The 25,999-nt window shown below is 49.3% G+C and overlaps 1 protein-coding gene and 1 non-coding gene across 6 annotated transcripts; both read left to right on the top strand.

The window, feature by feature from the left end:
- The first annotated feature begins 453 nt into the window (after nt 1–453).
- Rangap1 (Ran GTPase activating protein 1) lies at nt 454–25,945 on the top strand. 5 transcript variants are annotated; one of them, XM_048445096.3, is made up of 17 exons: nt 454–693; nt 1,163–1,210; nt 7,687–7,836; nt 10,399–10,526; nt 11,858–11,917; nt 13,641–13,820; nt 15,821–15,955; nt 18,284–18,442; nt 19,328–19,441; nt 19,760–19,859; nt 19,948–20,032; nt 20,971–21,157; nt 22,211–22,330; nt 23,662–23,764; nt 24,536–24,624; nt 24,746–24,867; nt 25,093–25,945. In XM_048445096.3, exons 3-17 carry the CDS (start codon nt 7,725–7,727, stop codon nt 25,160–25,162), a joined length of 1,764 nt encoding a protein of 587 aa, XP_048301053.1. In that variant the 5' UTR covers nt 454–693; nt 1,163–1,210; nt 7,687–7,724; the 3' UTR covers nt 25,163–25,945. The 5 variants fall into 5 exon arrangements, with proteins under 5 accessions (XP_048301053.1, XP_048301052.1, XP_087755221.1 ...); XM_048445095.3 differs by lacking the exon at nt 1,163–1,210 and having other exon boundaries at nt 455–693; XM_087899095.1 differs by lacking the exon at nt 454–693 and having other exon boundaries at nt 1,038–1,210.
- Nucleotides 17,842–17,981, top strand: LOC125407519 (small nucleolar RNA SNORA55). Its single transcript, XR_007234243.1, has one exon. It is a non-coding gene; the product is annotated as a small nucleolar RNA SNORA55 (small nucleolar RNA).
- Nucleotides 25,946–25,999: the final 54 nt, after the last annotated feature.

Genomic DNA, 25,999 nt, shown 5'->3' with positions numbered 1-25,999 from the left:
TCAATTTCGTGGGAACCAAAAGAAAAAAAAAGTCTTTCCTTTTGTCAAGTGTATCCCTACTACAGCTGAAGACATGCCTCGCTGTGCCTTTGACATCAAAGTTGAAGACATGCCTCGCTGCGCCTTTGTCAATAAAGTTGCACGAATGAGAGCGCAAACCTCTACGGAAGGGTGCGGCGCTTTGCCGCATTGTCTACCGGGATTTGTAGTCTGCGGGTGCTCCCGTCAGGCACCATCCTCACGTAGTCCAGCCAAGAAAGAGCCAGAAGCCGAGAGGGCGGGAGGAAAGAGGGTTGCTAACTCGGAGCGCGGTGCTTCATAGGAATTGTAGTTCCTCACGCAAGTCCAGCCATACCTGTGCCTGCGGACAGGACTTCCCTTCCCGGGAGGCTCCGCACGCGGGCCCGGCAAAACCCCGCCTCGGCTTGAACAAATCAAATCGAAGGAAAGAAACTGCCGGCTTTCAAAAATCCTCCTCCGCCGCCATCATCGCTGGGGATCCTGGAGCAGGTGGTGTGCACAAGCGAGACGAGCAGCCGCTGCAGCGAGGACAGTCGGGCGGGACTGCGCACTGGGACCGTCGTACAGAGGCGCGGTGACCGGCCCGGCCCTCACGTGGGCTCTCTAGCCATCTCCGTCGCTCCACTCCGACGCGCGTTCCGTCGCCCCACGCGGCGGCGCCGCCTGTTTGCGGTGAGTCGGGGCCCTCGTGTTGTTCTGTCACCTGCCTGGGCCACCAGGGCCTGGGTGGGGCGAAGCGATCGCCTCGTGCCTACCCCTTGATTTCGCGGCGCCCGCCGCTGCCCCGCGTGGTGGGGAGGGGCGCTGGACAGCGCAGACCCTTTAACGTTTGGGGAAACTGAGGCCTCGAGAGGACCCATTCCTCAACTGCCTTTCGTAGCGCTGCTGCCGGGGGTGGCGTCTCATGTTGGCATCCATCTCACCTGGAGGCGGTGCGAGCCGCCTGGTGTTCCGGGTGGGGCCCCGCCGCCCATCGCCGCCTACCCGGGTCAGCCCACGTCCGCGCGGAAAGCCTGGCATGAGTCACTGCTGACGCTTGGCCGGGTCGATGGATGGATGTGCACCTGAGGACCTCTTCCACGCGGCCGCCCAGGAGGAGAAGGCGTTTGTGTATTGACCGTTTGTGTGTGCTCCCTCACAGGCCGGTTGCTGACCTTGGATAGATCAATTCCGTCCCCTCTGTGCTTTGGTTAGTCAGCCTTTAAAGCGAACGGGGGGGGGGGGGGGCCCTGTGTGCGCCTGTGTGTCCCCGTCCCATGGACTGAGACTGCCTGCTTTCCACCTGAAGCCTTACCACCACCGCCACATTTTTAACCCTATTGCCCCATCTAAGAACTGTAACAGGTGACAGTTTCTCATCTTCCTGTTGTCATTCTTTGAGGAGCGCCTAAACAATGTCAGGCTTTATCCCGGGACGCTGTTCCTGTCAAAGCAGCTTGTCGCAGTTTTATCTGGTAGAACCGCGCCCCCCCCCCCGCAGGGACCCTCATACTGCTGCACAACCTTTAAGGTGGCCTTGGCGATTTGAGGCCCTTAATTAATTTTCTCTTCTAACATTTCCATATTCGTCTCTCTGCTCTAGCCATGGCCCCACTGGCCTTGCAGCTCTCTCCTCTTTTCCCACAAGCCTGTGCATAGTCTGTTCCCTTTATAGGGATGCCCTTCCCAGTCTGTGGTATCTTTAGTTTCTTTACAGAAAACACCTTTAATTATTCTACTATAAATCGCAACTTTCCACCACTTCTCCACAAAAGAAAAAAAAAATTCAACCAACCCCAAAAGCACCTTCTTAGCTTTCCTTGCTCCTTTCCTGGTTGGTTCTGTGGGTTTTTTCTTTGTATTTTTAGACAGGGTCTCATGTAATCCAGACTGGCCTCAGCTCCCTCAGTCGCCGAGAATGGCCTCGAACTCCTGCCTTGTCTCCCAAGTACTACATCATAGGTGTGCACCACCACCTGGTGGTTCTTTATTTTTTTGGTGGTGACAGAAATTGAAAACAGGGCCTCATAAATTCCAGGCAAGACTTCTACCCTGAACTGTCCCTCCCCAACTTCCAGGTTCCTTTTCATTAACAAGTGACAGGATTTTGTTAAGAATGTAAGCCTTAAAGAGTGTGTGATTTACTGCAAATCTCCTTGTATTTGGAACAGTGTCAGTACATAGTGCTGAATACAGTGTTTTGTTGAATGTTCTGATGTTTTATTCTGAGTAATAATCTATGCTTACTCTTTTTAATATTTATTTTTTGTTATGTATACAGTGGTCTGCCTCCATGTTAGTCAGAAGAGGACATCAGATCCCACCGTAGATGACTGTGAGCCACCATGTAGGTGCTGGGAATTGAACTCTGGACCTCTGGAAGAGCAGTCGGTGCTCTTAACCTCTGAGCCATCTCTCCAGCCCTAGTCTATGCTAGTCTATGCTTATTGATAAACTAGATAAATCAGGGTGCTCAGGAATAAGAAGGCAGACTGAGCCCAGAGGTAGCCTGGTATGGGGTTGGATATCTGAGGAGCAGGAGGTTGGTGGGGCCTAGTTTGTTGCTGAGACTCCCGCTTTGACCTGTGTGTAGCAGGATCATTGTCTGCATGTGGCCTAGCATTCAGAAGGTACTCAGAGAATGACTTGACTGTTCCCTGTGTCTTAATAAGCATTCTGTTGCTGTGAAGAGACACCATGACCCAAGACTACTCTTATAATAATAATAATAATAATAATAATAATAATGAAAGCATTTAATGGGGGTGCTCACTTACAGTTTCATAGGTTTGATCCATTATTATCAAGTTGGGAAGCATAGTGGCACAAATAGGCTGGAGCAATAACTGAGAAACAACCTGATCTGAAGGCAGAGACAGGCTTGTAATTTATAAGCTTCTGGGGCCACCTCACCCTGGTACCTGCCACGTCCTCTTGGGACATGGAGTTAGTCATTCTCTGAGTACCTCACTCTCTGTGGTAGTGCTGGAGCTTAAACCTACAGACTTCTGCATGGTAGACAGGTCCCCTTCTCTTAGCTATACCCCAGCCTTTTCCGTTCTGCCAGTCTGTGGGCAGCTTTGTTGCTGGTGGTGAGATTATAAAATATGTATTTGGTTATAGCTCTGCTTCCTGCTATAGAAAACTCCTGAAATTCTAAAGTGATGCGCCTTTGTACTCTAATGCTGACTCCTGGCTCTTAATGCCTTTGGTGGTACTTGGATGGGTGGAGGTAGTAATTAGGAAAACCCAAACAGAATTACAGAGTTGGGATTCTTGCCCTGTATCCCAAGCTCAGATTTATCAACATCTATGATTTAACCATCATGTTTATGTAACGAAGTCTATTAACCTCCAAAAAGACAGGACTCAGAAGGCTACCAGACACCTGAACTTGAGATTCTCGGAAGGATGGCAGGCCTTACTAGTACATGAAGCTCTGGCCCCTTTTCTCTTAACTTCCCTATGCATTCTTTGTATTTATCTGGCTGCTCATTTGTATTCTTTAAAATATCCTTTGTTTGCTGGCATGATGGTGCACACCTTTAATTCCAGCACTGGGCAGGCAAAACCAGGTAGATCTTTGTGACTTTGAGACTATCTTGGCCTACAGATTGAGTTCGAGCCAACCAGAAATACACATTTGAGACCCTCTCTCTAAGTAAATAAATAACTGAATGAATAATTAAGTCATTTGTTGGGGTTTGAAGGTATGATGGTAGAGGTCTTGGGTACCACCCCAGCACACACATACACACCCTCAAACACAGACATATATATATCCTTCATCATAAATCAGTAGATAGTATGTTTTCCCTGAGTTCTGTGAGCTGTTCTAGCGAATTAATTGACCCCAAGGGGAGGGTCATGGCAACCATAGTTCATAGCCAGTAGATCAGAAGCATGGGTAAACACCCTGGGGTTCATGTCAACATCACATATCGGGCAGCCTTGTAGACTGAGCCCTCAACTCCTGGGATCTGGGTGTCAGAACTGAGTTAGAGGATAGCACAGAGCTAGTGCCCCTGCAGTGGTTGCTTGTTTGATGTGTGCAGTGTGTGCGTCTGAAACACAGTGGAGAAGCTGAGTCTGTTCCCCACACACAGCTCTATTGTGATGGCAACCCTTATGATGTAGGTCCCTCTGGTCTCCTAGGCATCTCTGAGAGGCTGCTGTGACGTGTGCAATCTCCTGGCCAGGGTTGAAACAGACATGCCTTAGCCTTGTGTGCCACCTTGAGTCATGCCAGCATGGGCAGTGGGACATTCCCTGGGATGAATGACCTGGATCCCATAGCCATCTATGTCCTGTTTGAGGAACGGGACCCTCAGACAGAGTGCTGCCAAGATAATCAGGCAGGTGTGTGACTCCTGGAGACCCCGTGTTTTGGGACTGCACTGGGTGTGTCTCCCTTCTGGGGCAGTTAGGAGAGGTACTTGAAGGAGTTACTACTCTACCACCTTTCCAGACTGTTCTTCTAATCCCATATTCATTTCTCTGGTGTTTTTGGGTCCTATCTTACAGGAAGAGGGCTAATCCACCTCCCTCCCATCCCACCCCTGCTACACACACACCAGAGATCTTAAGGGGACCCCCCCCAACACACACTTTGGGGTTATGCTAGAGATCAAACCCAGGGCCTTAAGCTTCCCAGAATACTTCTTTTTCTTCTTCTTCTTCTTTTTTTTTTTTTTTTAAAAAAAAAAAACTTGATTATGTATACAGTGTTCTGCCTGCAGACCAGAAGAGGGTACCAGATCTCATTACAGATGGCTGTGAGCCACCATGTGGTTGCTGGGAATTGAACTCAGGACCTCTGCAATAGCAGGCAGTGCTCTTAACCTCTGGGCCACCTCTCCAGTCCCCCCAGAATACTTCTTAAAAGCTTTTTTTATTTGTTTGGTTTTTTTTGTTCTTTTTGTTGCTGTTGTTTGATTTTTTTTTTTACTTTTTTTTTTTTACTTATTTATTTTGGGTTTTTTGAGACATAATTTCTCTGTAGACCTGGCCATCCTGAAACTCACTCTGTAGACTAGGCTGACCTTGAACTCAGAGATTCACCCGCTCTGCCTCCCCTGTACTGGGATTAAAGGCATGTGCCTGGCATGTGCCTGACTTGATATGTTGGTGTTGATTTTTTTTTATTGATTTATTATATCTGTCTACATGTATGTCTGCAGGCCAGACCAGAAGAGGGCACCAGATCTCATTATAGATAGTTATGGGCCACAATATGGCTGCTGGGAATTGAACTTAGGACCTCTGGAAGAGCAGTCAGAGCTCTTGACCGCTGAGCCATCTCTCCAGTATGATATGTATTTTTTAATGCGTTGGGTATATCGCCTGCATATGTGTGTGCACCACTTAACCTGCAGTGCCTACAGAGGCCATAGCCACTGTATGGATGCCAGGAATCGAACTCTACTTCTCTGGGCGAGCAGCCTCTTCAACATTGAGCCATCTCCCTAGCCCCAGGGTTCTCACCTTCCTAGTGTTGTGACCCTTTAATACAGCTCTGCATGTTGTGGTGACCCCCAGCCATAAAATTATTTTCATTGCTACTTCATAACTGTAGTTTTGCTACTTTTATGAATCGTAATGTAAATATCTGTTTTCTGATGGTCTAGGTGACCCTGGCTTGATAGCTGCTGCCCTCGCCCCTTTAAAAAACACTTCAAAGATTTTAATTCACTGTAACTGTGTGTGTGTGTGTGTGTGTGTGTGTGTGTGTGTGTGTGTGTGTGTGTGTTGGGGGGTGGGTAGGTCAAAGGACAAGTTTGTAACATGTCTGTGTAAGCGTGAGTAGATTCTGCATGTGGGTGCCCCCAAGAGGTCAGAGGTCACTGATCTTGAGATGAACTAACAAGTGGTTGTGAGCCATCCAGTGTGGGTTATAAGAATCAAATGTGTTGGGGGGGGGGGCTGGAGAGGTGGCTCAGAGGTTAAGAGCATTGTGTGCTCTTCCAAAGGTCCTGAGTTCAATTTCCAGCAACCACATGGTGGACCACAACCACCTGTAATGTGGTCTGGTGCCCTCTTCTGGCCTGCAGGCATACACACAGACAGAATATTGTATACATAATAAATAAAAAAGTCAAAAAAAAAAAGAATCAAATGTGGGTTCTCTGTAAGAGCAGCAAGTACTCTTAACTGATGAGTCGTCTCTCATCTTCTCCTTCACAAGATTTTGTGTGTATGTGTGTGTGTACATGGCGTGAACTTTATTGGTAGAATTAAAGAGAATAGGGATCCCTAATCCCCTCCCCGTCTTCTGGGAGTCTGGGATGGAAACTGAGGGGCATGCTCAATGTTAGGAGCTGAGTTGGGACAGCCCCCCTCAGCAGCTGAGGGCCTCTCGCTTGCTCTCCTGTCTTTGCTGGGGTGCGTGATCTGGTCTAGGATGTTTTATTCCTTGGAGGCCGTGTAGGCTGTGAGGTCATCCACCCTACTGCTGTAGCCACATTCACTGTCGCACCAGGAAATGAGCTTTACAACATTGTCATTGAGAGCAGTGCCAGCTCCAGCATCAAAGGTGGAAGAGTGGGCGTCACCGTTAGTCACAGGAGACAACCTGGTCCTCAGTGTAGTGCAGGATGCCCTTTAGTGAGCCCTTAGATGCCTGCTTCACCACCTTGGTGATACTTGGCATCAAGTCATTCTATTTGGCAGCTTTCTCCTGGTTGGGTTGCAACATGTGAGATCCACAATGGACATATTGCAGGTAGAAACATGGAAGGCTATGCCAGTGAACTTCCCATTCAGTTCTGGGGTGACCTGGCCTACAGCCTTAGCAGCACCAGTGGATGCAGGGATGATGTTCTGGGCAGCCCCACAGCCATCACACCATAGCGTCTCAGAGGCCATCCATAGTCTTCTGGGTGGCAGTGATGACGTTGACTGTGGCCATGAGTCCTTCCACAATGCCAGAGTGGTCATGAATGACCTTGGCTGAGGGACTAAACAAATGGTGGTCCTGGAAGCATTGCTGACAATCTTGAGTGAGCCATCACAAACATGGTGGCATCAGCAGAAGGGGCAGAGATGGTGACCCTTTTGACCCCACCCTCCTAGTGGGCCCTGGCCTTCTCCATGGTGGTGGAGTCCCCAGTAGACTCCACAACATACTGGGCACCAGCATCCACCCCATTTGATGTTGGGATTTCGTTTGTGGAAAAAGATGATGGCCTTTCTGTTGACAAGCTTCTTGTTCTCAGCTGTGCCCTTGAACTTGCCATGGGTAGACTCACACTGGAACATGTAGACCAGGTAGTTGAGGTCAATGAAGGCAACAACATCCACTTTGTCAGGCATGAAGGAAGCTCTGGTAACCAGGACTTTCACTATCATGTCTTAGGGACAAGGCTGGTGCTGTACAAGTAGATGCGGCTGTCTCTGAAATGGGTGGGAGCAGAGACTCAAGATTCTTTTTCCTTTCTGTTTTTAAATTTATTTTTTATTCTATGTGCATTTGTGTTTTGCTTGCATGTACATCTGTGTGGGGGTGTCTGGTTCCCTGGAACTGAGTTGCAGACAGATGCGAGCTGCTGTGGGTGCTGGTTATTGAACCTGGGTCACCTGGAAGAGCAGCCCGTGCTCCTAACCATTAGCCAGCCATCTCTCCAGCCCCACAAGGTTGTTTTTTTTTTTTTTTAAGATTTTTTTTTAAAATGCAGTTTCTGTCTTCAGTTTGCAGATCTCTAGGGCAGCCCACCTTTGTCCCCAGCATGGCCTCTGAAGATATTGCCAAACTGGCAGAGACCCTGGCCAAAACCCAGGTGGCCGGGGGACAGCTGAGTTTCAAGGGCAAGAGTCTCAAACTGAATACTGCGGAGGATGGTAAGTTCCTGGGCTAGCTCAGTGTGTTGTGGGGGGTCGGGGGGGAGGCGGGTCCTCAGGCTTTCTGAGCCATCCTGCCTTTATCATTTGTCCTGGCAGTCCTGTGAGGTGAGGTCAGTGACATTGGTCCATTCTAACAAGCTTTCTGTTAGTCTCTCTGTGTGTCTATCTGTCTGTGTGTTCTTCAGTTGACAGGGTCTCATCAGTGTATAGCCCAGACTAGTCTCAAACTTGCCCATCTAGCCTAGCCCCTGCCTTCAGGTCCAGTTCCCCCATCCCCCTTTACCTTCACCATCCCAGGTCAGCTGTCTTCCTTATGGCCGAGTCCTTGAGGGAGTTTCTTAATGCAAGAGTAGGGTTGGGCCCTCATGGGAAATTCCAGTCCTTGTAACCAGGCATTACTGGCAGAGGGAAAGGGTTCCTTTCCTGTCTTCCTGTTCATGACCAAGGCTTAGGCAACACAGACAACCCTGAATCCCTTGCTGCCTAGAAATGAAGGTCTCTCTGCCTTTAGACCTTATGAGGCCTCTTGGAGTTCTGGCCCAACGGGGGAAACTGGTTTGGACTTGCCAGACTGTCTAAACTTAACTTCTCTGCTCCAGGGACCTTTGTGACCTTTGGGAGGGTGATCCCTAACACAGTCATTGTAGCTTGAAATTTACAGATTCCTCCATGGGTACCCAACCCCTCAACTTCACCTGCTTTGCATGCTTTGATTCCTTATTAGTTTGTTGTGGGTTTTTGTTTTGTTAAGGCAGGGTCTCAATAAAAGATCCTGCTGCCTCTTGAGTACTAGATGGTGGTTTCTCCATGTAGCCTTGACTGTTGTGGAATCTGTAGGTCAGGCTGACTAACAGCAACCTGTTATTGTTGTTGTTGTTTTGTTTTGTTTTTGTTTTTTTTGGTTTTTTTTTTTTTTTTTTTGAGATAGGATCTTCTGTATCCAGGCTGGCCTCCGGCTGGCAGTATAACAGAAAATGGCCTTGAACTCCTTGGTCCTCCTGCCTCTACACTGGGGTTTGTGTTATCTCTGGGGGGTTGAGAGGGTGTAGAAATCCTGCTGTTGCTCCAGTGCTTCTGAATAGACACTGAACTTAATTCAGTAAATCCAAATTTGAAAATGCTGTTTGCTGGACCAGAGAGATTGGTCAGTGGTTAAAGGCACTTTATATACTGATGGCTTGAGTTCAGTTGTAGAACCCATGCGGTAGGAGAGAACTGACCCCTACAGGTCGTTCTCTGACCTCTGCGTTTGTATGCACTCACACAAACACGGTAAATAATGTGTGACTTTTTTTCCCCTTTAGAAGGCTTTATCCCCTCCCCATCTTGCAAACTTGAAAACTGATTAATGACATGCTGTAACTCCCGCAAGGCTGTAGTCCCCAGCAGTGGAAGTAGAGTTAAAATGCAAGTTTTGGGCTGAGGTTGCAGTTCAATGTACAAGGTCCTGGATTTGGTGCCTAGCCATGCAGGAGGCAGACAAAGGCCCTGAGTTTGGCTTTGAAATTCAGGTGGCCAATTTTTCTACCTCATCAGCATTATATTAGGTCTCTGCAGAATGTGCGCATCTTTGAGAGATTTGAACAAAAGGACCTGAGCAGTGACTTTGATTTTATTTGTCTGTCTGTCTGACTGTCTGTCTGTCTATCTATCTATCTATCTATCTATCTATCTATCTATCTATCTATCTATCTATCTATCAAGGTAGGGTTTCTTTGTGTAACCCTGTCCTGGAACTAGTTTTGTGACCAGGATGGCCTCGAACTCATAGAGATCCTCTTGCCGCTGCCTCCTAAATGCTGGGATTAAAGGTGTGTGTTACCAAGCCTGGCCCTGCCCTTTTTTAATTTATTTATTTTATACGCATTGGTGTTTTTGCCTTCATATATGTCTGTGTGAGGATGTTGGATCCCATGGAATTGGTGTCACAACAGACAGTTGTGAGCTATCATGTGGGTGCTAGGAATTGAACCCTGGTCCTCTGGAAGAGCAGTCAGTGCTCTTAACCGCTGAGCCATCTCTCCAGCCCTGCCCTTTTTGCTTTTAAGGCTTTTAAGGTTTGCATAAGTGTTTTCTTGAACAGCATCTGAGAAGGCCAATCTCCTGATATTAGAAGGGGCCACCTTTTGGAGCAAGTCTTGAGAAAGGCAGCGATCACCCTAGCTAGCTATTGTCCTCAGGACAGGAGGCTCTAGCCACAGGCATGGCAGCAAGAGAAGCAGAATTTCAAGGTCATTCTTGGCTACATAGTAAACTTTGAAACTTAACTGTGCTACATGAGACCCTATCTTTAAAAACCTCAAAACCAAAAAAGAAACTCTATTCATAATGTCACTAGTGCTACCTGATTAACACCACAATGAATCTGTGCTCGCTTGAACGTGGAAGAATAGAATAGTCTGTACAACCCTGCTCCTAACTAGGCAGGCAGCCTGTCCTCTCTCCTGTCTCTGGGGGTGTGGTTCAAAGCCTTGAAGGAAGTGAGTTCTGGTGCTTCCTGAGTTGCTTCTGTCCCAGTGGTTCTCAACTGCCGAAGCCTAAGGTGCTCTGTTCCCACAGCTAAAGATGTGATTAAGGAGATTGAAGACTTCGACGGCCTGGAGGCTCTACGATTGGAGGGTAACACAGTGGGTGTGGAAGCGGCCAAAGTCATCGCCAAGGCCTTAGAGAAGAAGTCAGAGCTGAAGGTGAGAGTATAGGCAGAAGAGTCTGTGCCAGATGAGGACAAGAGTCCACTCACAGTGCTGCAGCTGCTGCCTAGGTCCAGAGCCTGGTGACCCCTTGTCCTGGTGACTGGTTCCCACATCGTTCTTCTCTCTTTGGTCACGCCAGAGCACAGGGTTTTGGTCTTTTTTCTGAAATGAGACAATCTTCAGGTAGCATTACGAGTTTTAATTAGAGGTAGCACCCTTGAAAGACAGACTGAGGGAGTCTTCTAATCACAGTTCATGTCCTGTCCCCCTGCAAGAAGCCAGCATGTGCTTCTGCCAGACTCGCCTGAAGCAGCCAGAGCTAGGGGTATGACTTTTGCAGCAGGTTGTAAATGGCTGTTGCCTGTGTGGCATTTATCTCATCATTTTCACTGAACTTACTTTTTATGTATTTTAGAAAAAAAAAACTTTTAATTTGAATGGGTATTTTGCCTGTATGTGTGTGTATGCACCATGTGTGTGCCTGGGGCCTAGTAGAAGAGGACATAGGATCTCCTGGGACTGTGAGCCTATGGATCTGTGGTTGTGAGCTTCTGGGTAGGTGCTGAGAACCAGGGTCTTTTGGAAGAGCAGCCAGTACTCTTAAATGCTAAAGCATCTCTCCAGCCCCTAAACTAGCTTTTAAAGTAATCGAAGGCAAATACCATTTCTCTAAATAGGAAGTCAGATGTAATACAAAAGAAAAGAAAATAGAAGAGTGTGAATTTTAGCTTGATACTATTGCCACCTAAGGGCTTTAAGTCTGAGTCTCGTTCTCCCTTCCTTAAAAAGGAAGGTAGTGGGTGGATGTGGTGGTGTAAGCCTGAAGTCCTAGTACTTGGGAGTTTGGGGGGAAGGAGGATTAGGAATTCAGGGCCAACCTCAGTTATATAATCTGAGGCTAGGTTGGGCCTCGTGAGACTCTTGTCTGAAAAACAACTAAAAAGGCAAACAATGGGGACCCATAGGCTGCGGGTGGAGGTGGTCAGCCAGCAATGGGAATAGGTAGGACCCACAAGCGCCAGATGAAAGTGGTCATAATACCTGAAAAGAGGTACTACTTTTCCATAAGACCTGTTTACTTTAGTGTTCTGTCACTCAGAATTGTCATGTGTCCCACCAAAGGGTGGGATAGACCAGAGAGACTACCCTTTGCCTCCAGGTCCCTCTAGCTGCAGACAGAATTGGCCCAATTCACTGCTGAGAAAACCAAAACTAGGACATCTTGTAGTCCTCTTGGGAGCCCAGGCTCTCAGGGAGGTGGTGTGAGACTTCACTTGAGGCTGCTCCTGGCTTCTCTGACTAACACTTCCCTTTTTCCTGCACAGCGATGCCACTGGAGTGACATGTTCACCGGAAGGCTTCGGTCCGAGATCCCACCGGCTCTGGTAAGGAGCAGGTGGTGCTTCCCTGCAGGCACAGAAACCCTGTAAGATGCTCCCTCACACTTGTATTCTCTGGAGAGTCTGCTTAACCCCACAGGTGAAAACCAGGCACGCCCAGCACCTGCCCTGTGTCCCGACAGGTGATAGGAGCCCACGGGGCCAAGTCTCCAATGGGAGGAGGTGCTGCTTCAAGCAGGCATTCCCAATCTCCTCTTGCTATGACCACCCTCTCCTGGTACCATGGTCCCTGTGCCCCAGGAACCTGCTTCCTCTTGACTTCAGTCTGCATATAGAGGGACCTGTTCCTCAGGACCCCGTCTGCAGCGTGCAGTCTCTTAGGGCTGCTCCACCTTTCCCTGTCACTCTTGAGTGTTGTGATCCTTAATAGTGGCTCCAATTTCTAGGGTCAGGTTCCCAACCTGAGAGAGAGGGGAGAGAGATTAGCAGGGGTGCAGGCGACAGTCTAGGTCTGTGTGCCTAGCACGGGGCCTCAGGATGAATGTGTTGGGGGTGGAGGGTGCTAGACTGGCTGCCCTGGTCCTGCCTTCTCCTCGGGCCTTCAGTACAGCATAACAGTGGAGTTTTAGAAAAGCCTACACCCCGTCCTCCCTCCTAAAGAGCCACAGCAGGGATACTGGGTCTCTCATAGGGTCTAGAGAGGGCCTACTGTGGGGGACCAGCTTCTGAGAGATGGTGGGGGTTGAACGATAAGCAGGCTGGGATTCAGAGTGCAGGCTGAGTGGACTCTTCAGGTGGAACAGAGAATAGCAGCTTCGCGTGGCCTTTAGTTTGCTTGACATTGAAGGCATGGTTTATCTCTACATTCTGAGTAATGAGAATGGCTCTTTGGGCAGAAAAGTAAGAGAACAAGGGACGCCAGTGCTGGTTCAGGGAGAAGTAGGCGCAGCGCACAGTGTGGCCACCAGAGGGCTAGAGGTCGTTGGGGCTAGACCTTCAGCTAGCAGGGCAGCCATCATTTCGTTTGTTGAGAGGATAATAGGAAACTTTGTGCGTGGTATGGGCAAAGGCAAGGTGTTCTCTCTTGAATTCTGCCATTCTGGGCTACTTACCCACCCTCTACCCCCTATCCCACCTCTGGCAGAGCCACCTCTGGTCCTTCTCCTGGCAGTACTGGGGGTGTCTTCTGCTCTACCCCCAGGTTTCCAGCAGCATCCTGCTGAGACAATCCTGAAACTAGAGGTGTTTATGAGGCCTTCTTGCATGTTTAGGAGACCCTCAGCTTATGCTGCACCCATCTTTATCCCTGCTGTGCTTTCTGCTGCTGTCTGGAATCCTGTGTTGACTGACTGGCTGTCATCTTCAGTGAGCTCAGTGCCTTCTCGTACAGAGAGCCATCCCAGATCTTCCTGTCCCCAGGCACCACTCCCTCCCTCCCATCCCAGAGTAGGACCATAGTGACGGAAACTACTGTAAAAGCCAGTGTCTGGGCCAGCCTGATGGCTCCCAGGATAAAGGTACTTGCTGTGTGCACCGCAGTTTAAGCTGCATTCGGGTAACAAACACCATAGTAGATGGAGAGAACCAACTCACAGAGGTTATTCTTTCTTTCTAGTACACATGTGCCTAGACTCAAACATACAACGATAACAACAATAATGTATGATTTTTTAAAGCAGCTGTGCCATATTCTCACTGACTTGGGCCTGGCCCAGAAGTGGCATTAGGTAGGGGTCTGGGAAGCTGACTGAGTTCTCTCTCCATCCAGATCTCGCTAGGGGAGGGGCTCATCACTGCAGGAGCGCAGCTGGTGGAACTCGACCTCAGTGACAACGCCTTTGGGCCTGATGGAGTGCGAGGCTTCGAGGCCCTCCTCAAGAGCCCAGCCTGCTTCACCCTGCATGAACTCAAGCTTAACAACTGTGGCATGGGCATTGGAGGTGGCAAGGTGGGTTGATAGCATCCACACTGGACTGTGTGCCAGCCCTTCGCCCCACCACGGGGGACTGTTGTCCGTCACTTCAGAGGAGAAAGCAATGCCTCAAAGACAGCAGCCTGCAGCCAGTGAGGAAAGGAGCCCAGAGGGTTGGGTTGCTAAGCAACCATTTCAAGTTCTTGGGTTGCCTTGGCAACACAGAGGCAGTGCTGCTGCATAACCTGCTCTGACCTGCTTGCTGTGCAGAATTCGGGCTGGGGAATATCCCTGTACCAAACCTCTTGCTGCTCAGAACAGCTGGCACCGCCCTGAGAGCCCATGGGGAAAACTGTTCCTGCAGAGTCGGTTTTCTTTATTCCTGGACAGAGCGGCCTCAGCTTCACCCTGTGGCTACTACCAGCCATGCCGTGAGGGAGACTGGCCCTCTTGTTTCCCTCTCTTTTGGAGGCTCTATCAGACGCAGAGCTGGGTCACACAACACTGACAGGTGTGGGTATATTTGTGAAGATGCTCTGTGGGCATTGCTGGTGCTACCTGCGTTTTTCTTTTTGAGTTCGCAAACGTTTGGATGTATGGAATATGTTATTCACAAGTCAGTGGTAGTTTGGGGAGGTATAGAGTTTGAGCCATTCTTTTTTATTTCCTTCCTTTATTGTGGCAGTGAGGATTAAACCTAGAGCTTAACACATGCTTAGCATATACTATTAGAGGTACGTCTTTATCCCACAGGCTCCATTCAGAAAGGAAAAACCTAGAATGAGCACTGAATTGTCCAGGTTAAGGAGACAGAGTGACCGCCTCTGTAGAGGCTGCCCTGTTCCATAAAGGGAGACTAGGGGACAGGTTCCAGTCCTTTCCTGGGTGCCCTCTTCCCTGTTCTAATAACTTAGAAAGAGCTTAAAGGGAGCTGGCTTTTATTTTATTTTGTTTTTGAGACAGGGTATCTTGTAGCACAGTCTCGCTTCAGACTCAGTATCTAGATGAGCATGACCTTGAATTTAAGTCCTTTAGCGTCTACCTCCTAAGTGCTAGGATTACAGACATGCTGCATGTTGCCCATTTTTTTGTGTGTGTTGAGAATTGAGCCCAGGACTTTGTGCATTCTAGGTAAATACTGTACCAACTCAGCTAATCCCCAACCAGAAAGCAGTTATATCTTCTGTTTAGCATATTTAAATGACTTATATCATCCATTTTATCACTTTGGGGCTCTTCTCCAGCCCCATTTGTCCTTTTTTTTACCCCTCATTTTGTTTTGTTGTGTTTCTCTGTGTAGCCCTGCTGTCCTGGAACTCATTCTGTAGACCAGGCTGGCCTTGAACTCACAGAGATCTGCCTGCCTCTGCCTTCGGAGTGCTGGGATTAAATGTGTGTGCCTTTTATTTAATTCAAGGTGTGGATTTAAGGTGTGGGTGACTGTGGCTATTCTTAAGTAAAATAAAAGTTGCTTAAGCACAACAAGTTCTGTTGGACTATGGTCCAACAGGAAGTTCCTATAATGTGGGAGATATCTTGAGGTTCCGGGTGGTGGTCAGAGTCTTCTGGTTTAGAGACCATGAGAAGCGCCTTCGCAGGCTGGTTGTTGGGACACATGCTGGTAGTCTAATTACCGTGGAGGTCGAGGCAGGAGGATCACCAGCCTGGACGACATGTAAGACTCTTGGTGGATCTTTGAAGGCTGAATTACATCAAGAGCAGCCTCAGCTACATAATGAGATCCTGTCTTATTGAAAGATCCTGGCTTCTCATATTCTGGAAGGTTGAACTCATGACAGTTTTAACCCAGCAGAACTCTGAAATATCTGGGAATCCACACTGCTCTGGGCTTAGATTTAGCTGCTCCCTTTGTGTCTCTACCTGCTGGTAGTATAGTAGATCTATGTAGACTGTGAAGTGCTGTGCCCACTGCTTTAGCAGTGTCTGTCCTGTGATCCACCACTGGAGGAGGTGTGGTTCACTGGGGTGAGGACCTGGCCAAGATTTGCACACAACCCCTGTGCCTTTCCTTGTAGATCCTGGCGGCAGCTCTGACTGAGTGTCACCGCAAGTCCAGTGCCCAAGGCAAGCCCCTGGCCCTGAAAGTCTTTGTGGCTGGCAGAAACCGCCTGGAGAATGATGGAGCCACTGCATTGGCAGAAGCTTTTGGGGTGAGTCATTCTTACTCTGCTGTGCTAGACATAGAGGGGGTCATAACAGGTTGACAAGCTTCTGTTTTGTTAATTATGTTCAGTTGAGATGGACTGTCTCTCTGTACTCTGTAGCCCAGGCTTGCCTCTTGAGTGCTGGGGATAATGTGCCACCACACCTGGCTTATTTTTCAAAAATGTGTTTATTGTGAGTGTGTGTGGGTGCCCTGCCCTCATGCAGATGTAGAGGTCAGAGGGTGACTTGGCGGAGTTGGTTCTCATCTTCCACTTAGGTGAGTTTCAGAGGTTGAACTCGGGTCTTTCCCCACTACAGCATCTCACTGGCCCCTGCAACACTGTTTACCAACTTTGTCTTTTGTTGCTATGTTCTAGGACACTGTGAGGACTGAGTCTGCCCTAGCCAGGCCTGGAAACTTGAGTCTCCCTTCCCTTCTTTCCCAACAAACACAATTTCACTAACCAAACTGCCAAAGCAGCAGCCATGATGACTCTGCCTAGGAGCTGCCAGTAAGGCCTCCTCATCCACCCCAGTGAGAATGGCCCTGACAGGGAGTTCTGGGCTTGGAAGGGGGCTACTTGCTATCCGCAGATAGACCCTTCCAGTGGCCTGCAGCCTTCAGTCCTCAAATCTGCTTAGAATGGGGTTCTTGCTCCATCCATGGTATCCCATCCCAGTCTGTGTGTGTAGTCTTTCAATATGGATGGGAAAACTGTTAGTCCTAATGTCGCTAACCAGTCTCGTTTGGACTGTGGAAAGTAGGAGCACCTTGCCATGGGTAATTCAAATCCACATGCATGTTTTGGTTTCCTTTCTTTGGTGTGTGTGTGTGTGAGTGTGTGTGTGTGTGTGTGTGTGTGAGTGTGTGTCTCAGAGAACAGACACCGGTGTCATTCTCAAGTATGTGGTTCATTTCTTGGGGCAGGGTCTCATTGACTCAAGCTCAGGAATTTGGCTAGAGGGACTGATCATCAGCCCTGGGAATCTCCTGTCCCTGCCCTTCCACCACCATGGCCAACATCTTCATGTGGATCCTAGGGACTGAACTCAGTTCTTCACTTTTAATAGCAAGGCAAGCACTCGACTGAGCTCACATTTGGATATTGTGGGCGCTGGATTTTAAACCCAGACTTCATGCTCTTTAGACAGTGCTAGACCGCCTCTTTGAAGTGCTCTAGTCTGCCTGGAGACGGGACCTCTCCTTGTGAGTTTGGGACTAATGAGGTACTGTCTCAGTGACAGGACCGACTGGGGCTCTGAGGACACAGGCTTCCTGTCCTGGCTGGGAGGATCCAGTCTTCCCAGGTGTGCAAGCATGATACAACCTTAGAAGAATTACATGGGAAGAGAGTTTTATTATGTATAAATCTATATGTGGGTTTGTCACCCTGACTTTGGAGTTACAGACAGTTGTGAGCTACCCAACATGGATGCTAGAAACTGAACTCAGGTCCTCTCCAAGAGCTGCCTGTGTGTGTAACCACTGAGCTAGTTCTCCAGGCCCTGAAAAGAGGGTGTGAGTTCCAGCTGCATGTGTTTGTGCCACTAGTACCCAGTGAAGCCTGACTGTGGATGCTGAGAACCAGACCTAGGCTGTTTCTCCAGCCCCCAGGCAAGAGAGTCATAGTGGAGTTAGTCTAGATCAGGTTGGTCTGCGGACGTGTCTGTGTGGGTCTGAATGTGGGCAGCACCGTTTACAGGCTGTGTCCTGGACTGTGAGTGAGGAGAAGCGGCAGAACAAGAACAAGCAGCGAGGGTGTTTGCTCTCTCCTAACTGTGGAGGCGATGCCGCAGGCGCTCGCTCTTCAGTGACTGCCTTCGATGTCCCTGAAACAATGACTCTGACTCAGAACAGTAAACCAAAATAGAGTAAAAACCTCCCTTTCCCACACTTGAATCTTTCCCGTTCTGGCTGTGTGGTGCTGGTCTGGAGACAGACAGTGCTACTCCATGAGCCAAGGCTATCCTATCCAGACAAGTTGTTGTCCATTTTGCCTTGGTGCTTCTTCCTACAATTCTGCCTTCTTTCTTAATTGAGAAAGGAGGGTGTTTGAAGATGATGGAGCTAGTACTGGGAACTAAGAACAATAGGGATATTGAGTATTTGTTCGGACTTAACAGACCTCAGTACCTTCCTTTAAAAACATGCCTTTAAGAAGCCCTTTCAGCTCTGCAGTGGTGACTTCTCTGTGGCTCTAATGTGATCTGATGTGACTATGTCCAAAAGTTTGCTTTAAGATCTGTGCCCTGGGAACCCAGACAACCCTTACTACTCTGCTGTGTGTCACTATGGCACCGGGCCACACTGCCAACTCTCTTCTACCCTGCAGATCATCGGGACTCTGGAAGAAGTTCACATGCCACAGAATGGAATTAACCACCCTGGGGTCACAGCCCTGGCCCAGGCCTTCTCCATCAACCCCCTGCTGCGAGTCATCAACCTGAATGACAACACCTTCACTGAAAAGGGTGCAGTGGCCATGGCTGAGGTGAGGCGAGTGTGAAAGGGGCCATGTGGGCCTCAGGAGGCTCATTGGCAAGCATGGCTGTGCCCCTACCTTTCCGCTCTCCTATGTTCAATCCCCCACAGCCCCTCCCATTTGCATGAGCCAGATTGTGTGTTACAAGTCCCTGCTGCCTGCTGCTGAGTGACCTCTGGGTCCTCGGGAGCCGGTGCTGGTTCTGTTCAAGCTGCAAAGGAAGAAGTTGTGGCCCTGTTTCCTTGTTGGTGCATTTAATGCTTACATGTTGAGCCCTTTGTCTGTGCCCAGTTTGTGTTAGGTGGAGCTTTGGCAAGCAGGGTCCCTATTTCAGGGAGATTCTTCTATAAAGAAAGGAGCTGCTGACCAGTTTTGTGTAGGCTCTGAGCACAGTGATAGCTACCTCAGAGCTATGGCCTCTGGGTTGGTGGGGCCTATGGAAGATGAGTTGCATCACAAATGCAGGTATTGGCATCAGATGAAAGGTCAAATTGGACTTTAGACTGGCTTCTGTGGTAGCTTGCTTTTTCTGGCTAAGGATAAAGACTGGTAAGCTGACAAGCGGGGGGCGGGTGAGTGGTTCAGGCACAGGGATTAACAGAATGAGTGGTGTACAGACTAACAGGAGCTTCCTCAGCTGGTCCTAATGTGAAGTAAATGAGGCCCAAGGGTGTTGGAGGGAATAATGAAGGGAAGAAAGGGATTTGAGACCTTGTAGCGTTGCCAGCTCTGTAAGTAGGCACCATGGAGGATTTTAAGCCCTGATGGGGTGCAATTAGATTTGATTCATGCTCCAGGAAGAAATCTGTCCATAACACGGGAGTAGTGTGGTGAGATGGTCAGGCCGGTGTACAACTGATAGCACCACCTCAGTTAGACCCTTCTTCCTGTCAGACCCTGAAGACCTTGCGGCAAGTGGAGGTGATCAATTTCGGGGACTGCCTCGTGCGCTCTAAGGGGGCCGTTGCCATCGCAGATGCTGTCCGTGGGGGCCTGCCCAAGCTGAAGGTGCTAACTTCTCCCCTGCCCTCTTCCTTTCAGGGTCTAGGCTGCCCTGTGCCAAGGGTTTCCCTAGGGTGGTAGGATATGAGGCATAAAGGGCCTGTTGTGAAGGAGGGTGGGCCTGGGCCAGGTCTCAGCCGTTTCCCTTTTGTGTAAACACCTCAGGTACTTTGCCCTGGGTTCATAATATCGTTTTATTTTTCTTCATACCCCTATGCCCAAGATGGGAGACCAAGCCTGCTTCCACTGCTCGTAGGGCAGCTGGAGAGAGTAAGACTTGTTTCCTGGACCAGGCTTGGTATGCCTCTCTACCCCTCTCTCTAGGAACTGAACCTGTCGTTTTGTGAAATCAAGAGAGATGCTGCCCTGGTTGTTGCTGAGGCTGTGGCTGATAAGGCTGAGCTAGAAAAGCTGGACCTCAATGGTAAGTAGGCTGCAGTGGTGGGTGGTCAGCCTCGGCTCAGCTGGCCCCAGCACTATCCTCCCTGACTTTGCTCTCCTTCCTGGATCAGGCAATGCGCTGGGAGAGGAGGGCTGTGAGCAACTTCAAGAAGTGCTGGACAGCTTCAATATGGCCAAGGTGCTGGCATCCCTCAGGTAGGGAACTCTGGGAACGTGGCTCTAGGGCCAGGGGTCAGGCTTGCTCTTCACTTACTTCCACTTAGTTTCTCTATCTGCTAGTCTGGTAGCTGGCACCTTGGGCTAGGTGTTGGAGAGGAAACGGTGAAGAACTTTTGTGTGTTCAGCAAAGGACCACAGGGGTTAAGGCGGACCCCCTTTTCAGACCTGCATCAGACCTCCTAGAACAGGAGTTAGAGGCAGCTGTGAGCCACTGTGTGGATGCTGGGAATTGAAAGAGCAACTATTGCTCTTAACCACTCAGGCATTTCTCCAGCCCCACTTCCCTTTTATTTTTTTGAGACAGGGTTTCGCTCTATGACCCTACCTTGTCTGGAACTCAGAGACCCTCTGCCTCTGCCTTGTAGTCGCTGGGATTAAAGACATATGCTATCACTCCCAGCAGATGTGTTAGCAGAAGCAGCACATGGAGGACAGTGTGGGAGGCTCAGGCACCTGAAGGGGATGGGTTCAGTTCTCAGTGGCTGATAGGAGTAGAAGCGGTTGAGTCAAGAGGGAGATGCTGAGGTGGGCAGCAGTGGGGGCGGGGTCATTTTTGCAGCACCATCTCCTGTGCCTCTGTCACCCCCAGGGAGGCTTCATTCACGAGTCAGACACTTAGGTATTTTCAGGACTGGGGACTCAAGTGTAGACCAAATCTCCAGAGAAATAGAATGTCATCCGTCTTCCACCTCCATATCATCCTGTGGTCACATGAGATGTAGATGGCACCCCAGAACTCGAGGCTGCTTTGGGACGGAGACCATTTCTGATTGTTCTGTGTCTGTTACATGGGTAGCATCCCTCGGGAATGAAAAACAAATGACACTCTAGTGGTCCTTGAGTGCCATCTGTGAGCAGTGCTCCTGGTCCGAATCCACATGGGCTGTGGGGCTCTAGCTGGCTTCTCTCTGCAGTGATGATGAGGGAGATGATGAGGAAGAGGAAGATGAGGAGGGAGAAGAGGATGATGATGAGGAGGAGGAAGAGGATGAAGATGAGGATGAAGAGGAGGAGGAGGAGGAAGAGGAAGAGCCGCAGCAGCGAGGGCAAGGAGAGGAGTCAGCTACACCCTCACGGAAGATTACAGACCCTAACAGTGGGGTGAGTTTGTTGCTGGGATCAGAGTCCTGGGCTCCTGAAAGCCTGTTGGGATATACCTATTTAAAAGTCTAATAGCTACAAGCACCAAATGGATAGCGTGGTTCTCAGAAAATCATTCCAGGGGAAGATCTTTTTGTGTGTTTCTGAGTGTTTACCAGAATGTAAGCAAGTGTACATGTGTGCAGTATTTACAACACATAGTACTTTGCATAGATTTATTTATTGAATACAAAAAAAGCATAGCTGGACATGACTCGTGCCTGTAATCCCAGCACTTTGAAGAAAGATGCAGGATTGCTGAAAAGTTTCAGGCTATATAGTACCAAGTCTTTTCTCCTCTCCAACAGTAGGTTATCTTGGTGGCTTCTGTACTGAGTCTTCTCTTTCCTGACAGCCAGCTCCCAAATAATGACATGGGGACTTAATTATAAGAGCATGCTCTTAGCTTAGGCTTGTTTTTAACTAGCTTTTATAACTTAAATTAACCCACTTCTATTAATCTGTGCTTTGTCATGTATGACCACCCTGCTTCTCTGTGTCTACTGGCGTCTCACATGCCTAGATTCATCTCTTTCCCTCTCTCCCCAGAAATCCCACCTATATCCCCTCTCTAGAGACAGGGTTTCTCTGTAGCTTTGGAGCCTGTCCTGGAGCTAGTTCTTGCCGAAGCTGGCCTCGAACTCACAGAGATCCTCCTGCCTCTGCCTCCCAAGTGCTGAGATTAAAAGCATGTGCCACCACCGCAGATCAGGGCCGCTTTTCTGGGCTCTGGGAGCAGTTAACTGACAAAGTGCCTCTCAGGTACTTGTTGGCAGTACTGACCCAGGCGCTGGCCTTATTTACATAGCAAAGCTCCACCTAGTGTGCTAAGGCAACAGTATCTTGTCCCTTACCCCAGAGTCTTCAGGAACACCTGGATCAGCACCTATAGAACCCTATAGACCTGTGAGGGAGAGCTAATTCTAGAACTGGCTAGAGAAACGGTGTTTTTGGAGTGGGAATGGGAACAACCCAGTGGAGGAATCTACAGAGCCTGTGTCACCTGTTTCTCAGGAGCCAGCTCCCGTGCTGTCCTCCCCGCCTCCCACAGACCTCTCCACCTTCCTGTCATTCCCCTCCCCAGAGAAGCTGCTGCGCCTTGGTCCCAAGGTCTCCGTGCTGATAGTCCAGCAGGTAAGAGCACTCCCAGCTCCAGGACCTCTACATGCCTCTCTTAGATTTGTCAGTGAACTACAGTGTGTCTGTCACAAGGATCCCTACCATGTCCCAGCAGAAACTAGAGTTAGGGAATCTGAATTTTTTTCCAGTCTCATACTTGTGCATGCCCACATTATGTTCCATGGGCTTCTGCTTGTCTGGCTCTTTGTAGAGCAGATCCCATTTCCGGGGCATCTGTGTAGCTCATGAGATGGTCATTCAGGGAAGAGTAGTCCCTGACATTGTACTTCTCCATGTCAACTGAAAGGGGCCCACATATGTCCTCCTAGTTGTTAAAAGCATTACATTTTGTCAGACATAGTCGCACATACCTGTAAGTTCAGCCTTGGGAGGCAGGTGGTCTTCTGTGAGTTCAAGACCAGCTGGAGATACATTTATTGACCCTGTCAATAAATTTTTTAAAAAATCATTTTATTTTGTATGTGATGGAGGTCAGAAGACAGCTTACAGAAATTGGTTTTCTCCTACCAAAGGATCAGACTCAGGTTTTCAGGCATGGTGGCAAGTTCCCGTATCTGTTGAACTGTCATGCCAGCTCCGCTCTTATAGTATATCGATGTGTAAAGGTGTGATGGTGCACACCTTTTAATCCCACACTCAGGAGGCAGAGACAGGTAGATCTCTGTGAGTTTGAGACCTGCCTGGTCTACAGATCTAGTTCCAGGACAGGCTCCAAAGCTACAGAGAAACCCTGTCTTGAAGAACAAAACAAAACAAAAACAAACAATAAAAAGATGGGAGCTCAATTGACAGCAGCCAGAAAACTTCTCTGTGATGTTACCTTCATGACAAATGAGATTATATGGTATGAGCATTTTCATTCCATGCTATTCAGCATTTTCTTGGCTCAAGAGTTCTCAAGAGCTTCTAGTGAGTGAATCCAACACTTGAAACTGAGCCACTATTTTTGAAAATTGGCTTTTTCTACATTTCTTCATTGTTGACAGAAGAGAGCCAAGCCTTCCTGTGTGTGAATATTGGCTTCCTCTGGCTGATTTTTAGTGTTAGATTATGATAGTGGCCATTCCTCTCTAGTGTTAGAGTAAGATGATGGTGGCCTTTCCCTGAAGATAATGGATTTAACTCATTTACTCAATTTGCTGCTCATACCTGTTGTGGGCCAGGTTTTCACCAAACTCTAAGGAATAATTTGGGACAAATCAAGTCCTTGCCCCCCCCCCCCCCCCCCCGGATCTCAAATATTGCCAGGGCCTTTTGCAGTTACTTTCCACCAAGTTGGAGCCAAGGGGCTGTGGCCCCTGACCAGCCATTACCTCTGTCTTCAGACTGATACCTCCGACCCTGAAAAGGTTGTCTCGACCTTCCTGAAGGTAGCATCTGTGTACAGGGACGAAGCCTCAGTGAAGACAGCAGTGCTGGATGCCGTCGGTAACGTGAGCTGGGTGGGGCTGGTAGGCCCGGATGCTGTCCTGTGCTCTGTGTGTCTGTTGTATATGGTTAGAACTTGGTCCCAGGAATGGCCAGGGCAGATAGTCAGAAAGCCAGATAGTCCAGTCTACAGCCTTCATGCCTCATGGGAGACTCTGCACATGTGGTCACCTTCACAAGGTTTCCTGGACTCTTTGCTAATCTTCAGCCCTTGTCACCTTACACTTTGTCACAGCCATTAGAGCCTCCTGGTGTGTCAGATTTGACCAGAAGTCCCAGGGAAGGGCTAGCTCCTGGCAAGAAAAAGGGAGCAGAAACACATGCCTCTTAGGCTGTGGTATTCTGGGTAGGGGGCTGTTCACTGGTGGGGAGGCTAGCGAGGAAGCAGCTCTATGCTGCTCTCCAGGAATCGTGAACTTCTAAAGATGCAAGAGACCTAAATTCTTTTGCACAGTTCCATCAGTCTCCTTTTCTTGCCTGATACCTAAAACCTTCCCTGGTGGCTTCCATGGCCCCTGGCCCCATGTGCAAGGTCGACAGAATGGGCACTGTCACCACACCCATTTTATAAGGGGCCAAGTAGAGAAGGCATTCCAGTCGGTAAACTGAGCCTCCCATTGGTGCTGGCACCCCCACCCATCTACTATTCCTGTCGTCCCTCCCATGTCTACTCCTTGACAGGGCAGAACTTAGGGGCTCGGATACCCTTGACTTATATCTAACCCTCTCCTGCTGCGTGCATCCTGCCACGCTCCATTTCTGCCCCTGTAGATGCCCTCATGAAGAAGGCCTTCAGCTCCTCGTCTTTCAATTCCAACACCTTCCTCACCAGACTACTCATCCACATGGGTCTGCTCAAGGTGAGTCTTTGAGGAGTGGCAGGCCTGGAGAAGGCAGCTTCCCCCAACACTCTCAGTAGGTCACCGAAGTAGGAAGAGGGTCTCACAGTTGACTGTGAAGCTCACCCACTTTTATTTGCAGAGTGAAGACAAGATCAAGGCCATCCCGAGTCTGTATGGTCCCCTGATGGTGCTGAACCACATGGTGCAGCAGGATTACTTCCCCAAAAGCCTTGTACCCCTGCTGTTGGCATTTGTGACAAAGTAAGTGTGGCCTTATTGTTCTGCCCATTCTTGCCTGAGAAAGACTCCTTGACTGGTCAGGGCACATGCATCCTCAAGGGTCCTGTCCCAGTCCCTGTTTAAAGGCCAGAGTTACTAACATTGTCCTTGCAGAGTCTGACACATCGCTCCCCACCCCCATGCTGGGAAACAGACCTTTCTGGACCCTGAGCTGTCCATGCACTCACTGCGCTGTCTTCTCCACAGGCCCAATGGCGCACTGGAAATCTGCTCCTTTGCTCGCCACAGTCTGCTGCAGACGCTGTACAAGATCTAAGCTTAAAGCCAGCTTCTTCTCGGCCCTTACCCTGAGCCAGTGACTAAGGGGACTTGGGTGGATTGAGCTCAGCCAACGTCTCCATTGGATAGAACTTTGACCAGAGGCAGGGGAGGGTCTTTGTCTCCTGTGTCATGTTGGTCCCTTTGAGTACGTGTGTCAGTGTGGTGTGTGTAGGTATGTACTTCCTGTCTGGATTTCAGATGTTCATCTTTCCCTGCTGGACTAACCCAGGTCCACTGTGGGGGTTGACACCCAGGGGAAACGGCTGAAAGCTGCTCTTATTAAACTTACCGCCGACTTAGCCATAGGCTCTGTTGGCTGTCCTGCCTACCCTGCCTTTCTGTTCCACCAAAGCCTGGGAAGTTACTGTGTCCTGCTGCCTCCACCGTGTCTAAGGAACTGTCAGAGGTGGGGCTGTCATCAGAAAGTAAAACTGGTCTTAGCCATGTGGCCGAAAGGAGCCAGGGGCCAACCTCAAATAGCCCAGGAGGGGAATTGCCTGGGGTGCCCTGGCTTTTATACCCAGAGGAAGCACCTTGGCTGGCCCAGACCTGTTCTTCATCCTGGGAAGGGAAGGGCAGGTCCCCCTAATGCCTGAGCTGCTGTTTGAGGTTTTCTGAGACAGGAGAGAACCTGTGTAGTGGCGACTGAGCTGAGTAGGAGCTGCCCTGTGACTTCCCTTAGTGGCTGTGTGGCCACTTCCTGCTTTCCTTTGTATTGTGTGTCTAGGCTGTGCCTGGGAGCTTCACAAATAAAAGTCACCTGTGGTAGCTGCAGAGACCCAGAAGCGTTTTCATCTAAAGTGGGGACATCTCAGGACTGGGATGATGGTTT

Source organism: Myodes glareolus, chromosome 19 (genome assembly GCF_982192425.1).
Source record: "Myodes glareolus chromosome 19, mMyoGla1.1, whole genome shotgun sequence".
Classification (NCBI taxonomy): Eukaryota; Metazoa; Chordata; class Mammalia; order Rodentia; family Cricetidae; genus Myodes; species Myodes glareolus.
Note: the sequence above shows the minus strand (reverse complement) of the source record. Positions and strands in the feature narration are given on the sequence as shown.

What these genes read in the sequence shown, in the direction of transcription:
- Rangap1 (XM_048445094.3), top strand. Translation starts at nt 4,251, where the DNA reads ATGGGCAGTGGGACATTCCCTGGGATGAATGACCTGGATCCCATAGCC. An exon ending in CTGCCAAGATAATCAGGCAG is followed by an intron (nt 4,360 to 7,686) that starts GTGTGTGACTCC and finishes TTCTGTCTTCAG; the next exon opens with TTTGCAGATCTCTAGGGCAG. An exon ending in AGCAGTGCTGGATGCCGTCG is followed by an intron (nt 23,765 to 24,535) that starts GTAACGTGAGCT and finishes CTGCCCCTGTAG; the next exon opens with ATGCCCTCATGAAGAAGGCC.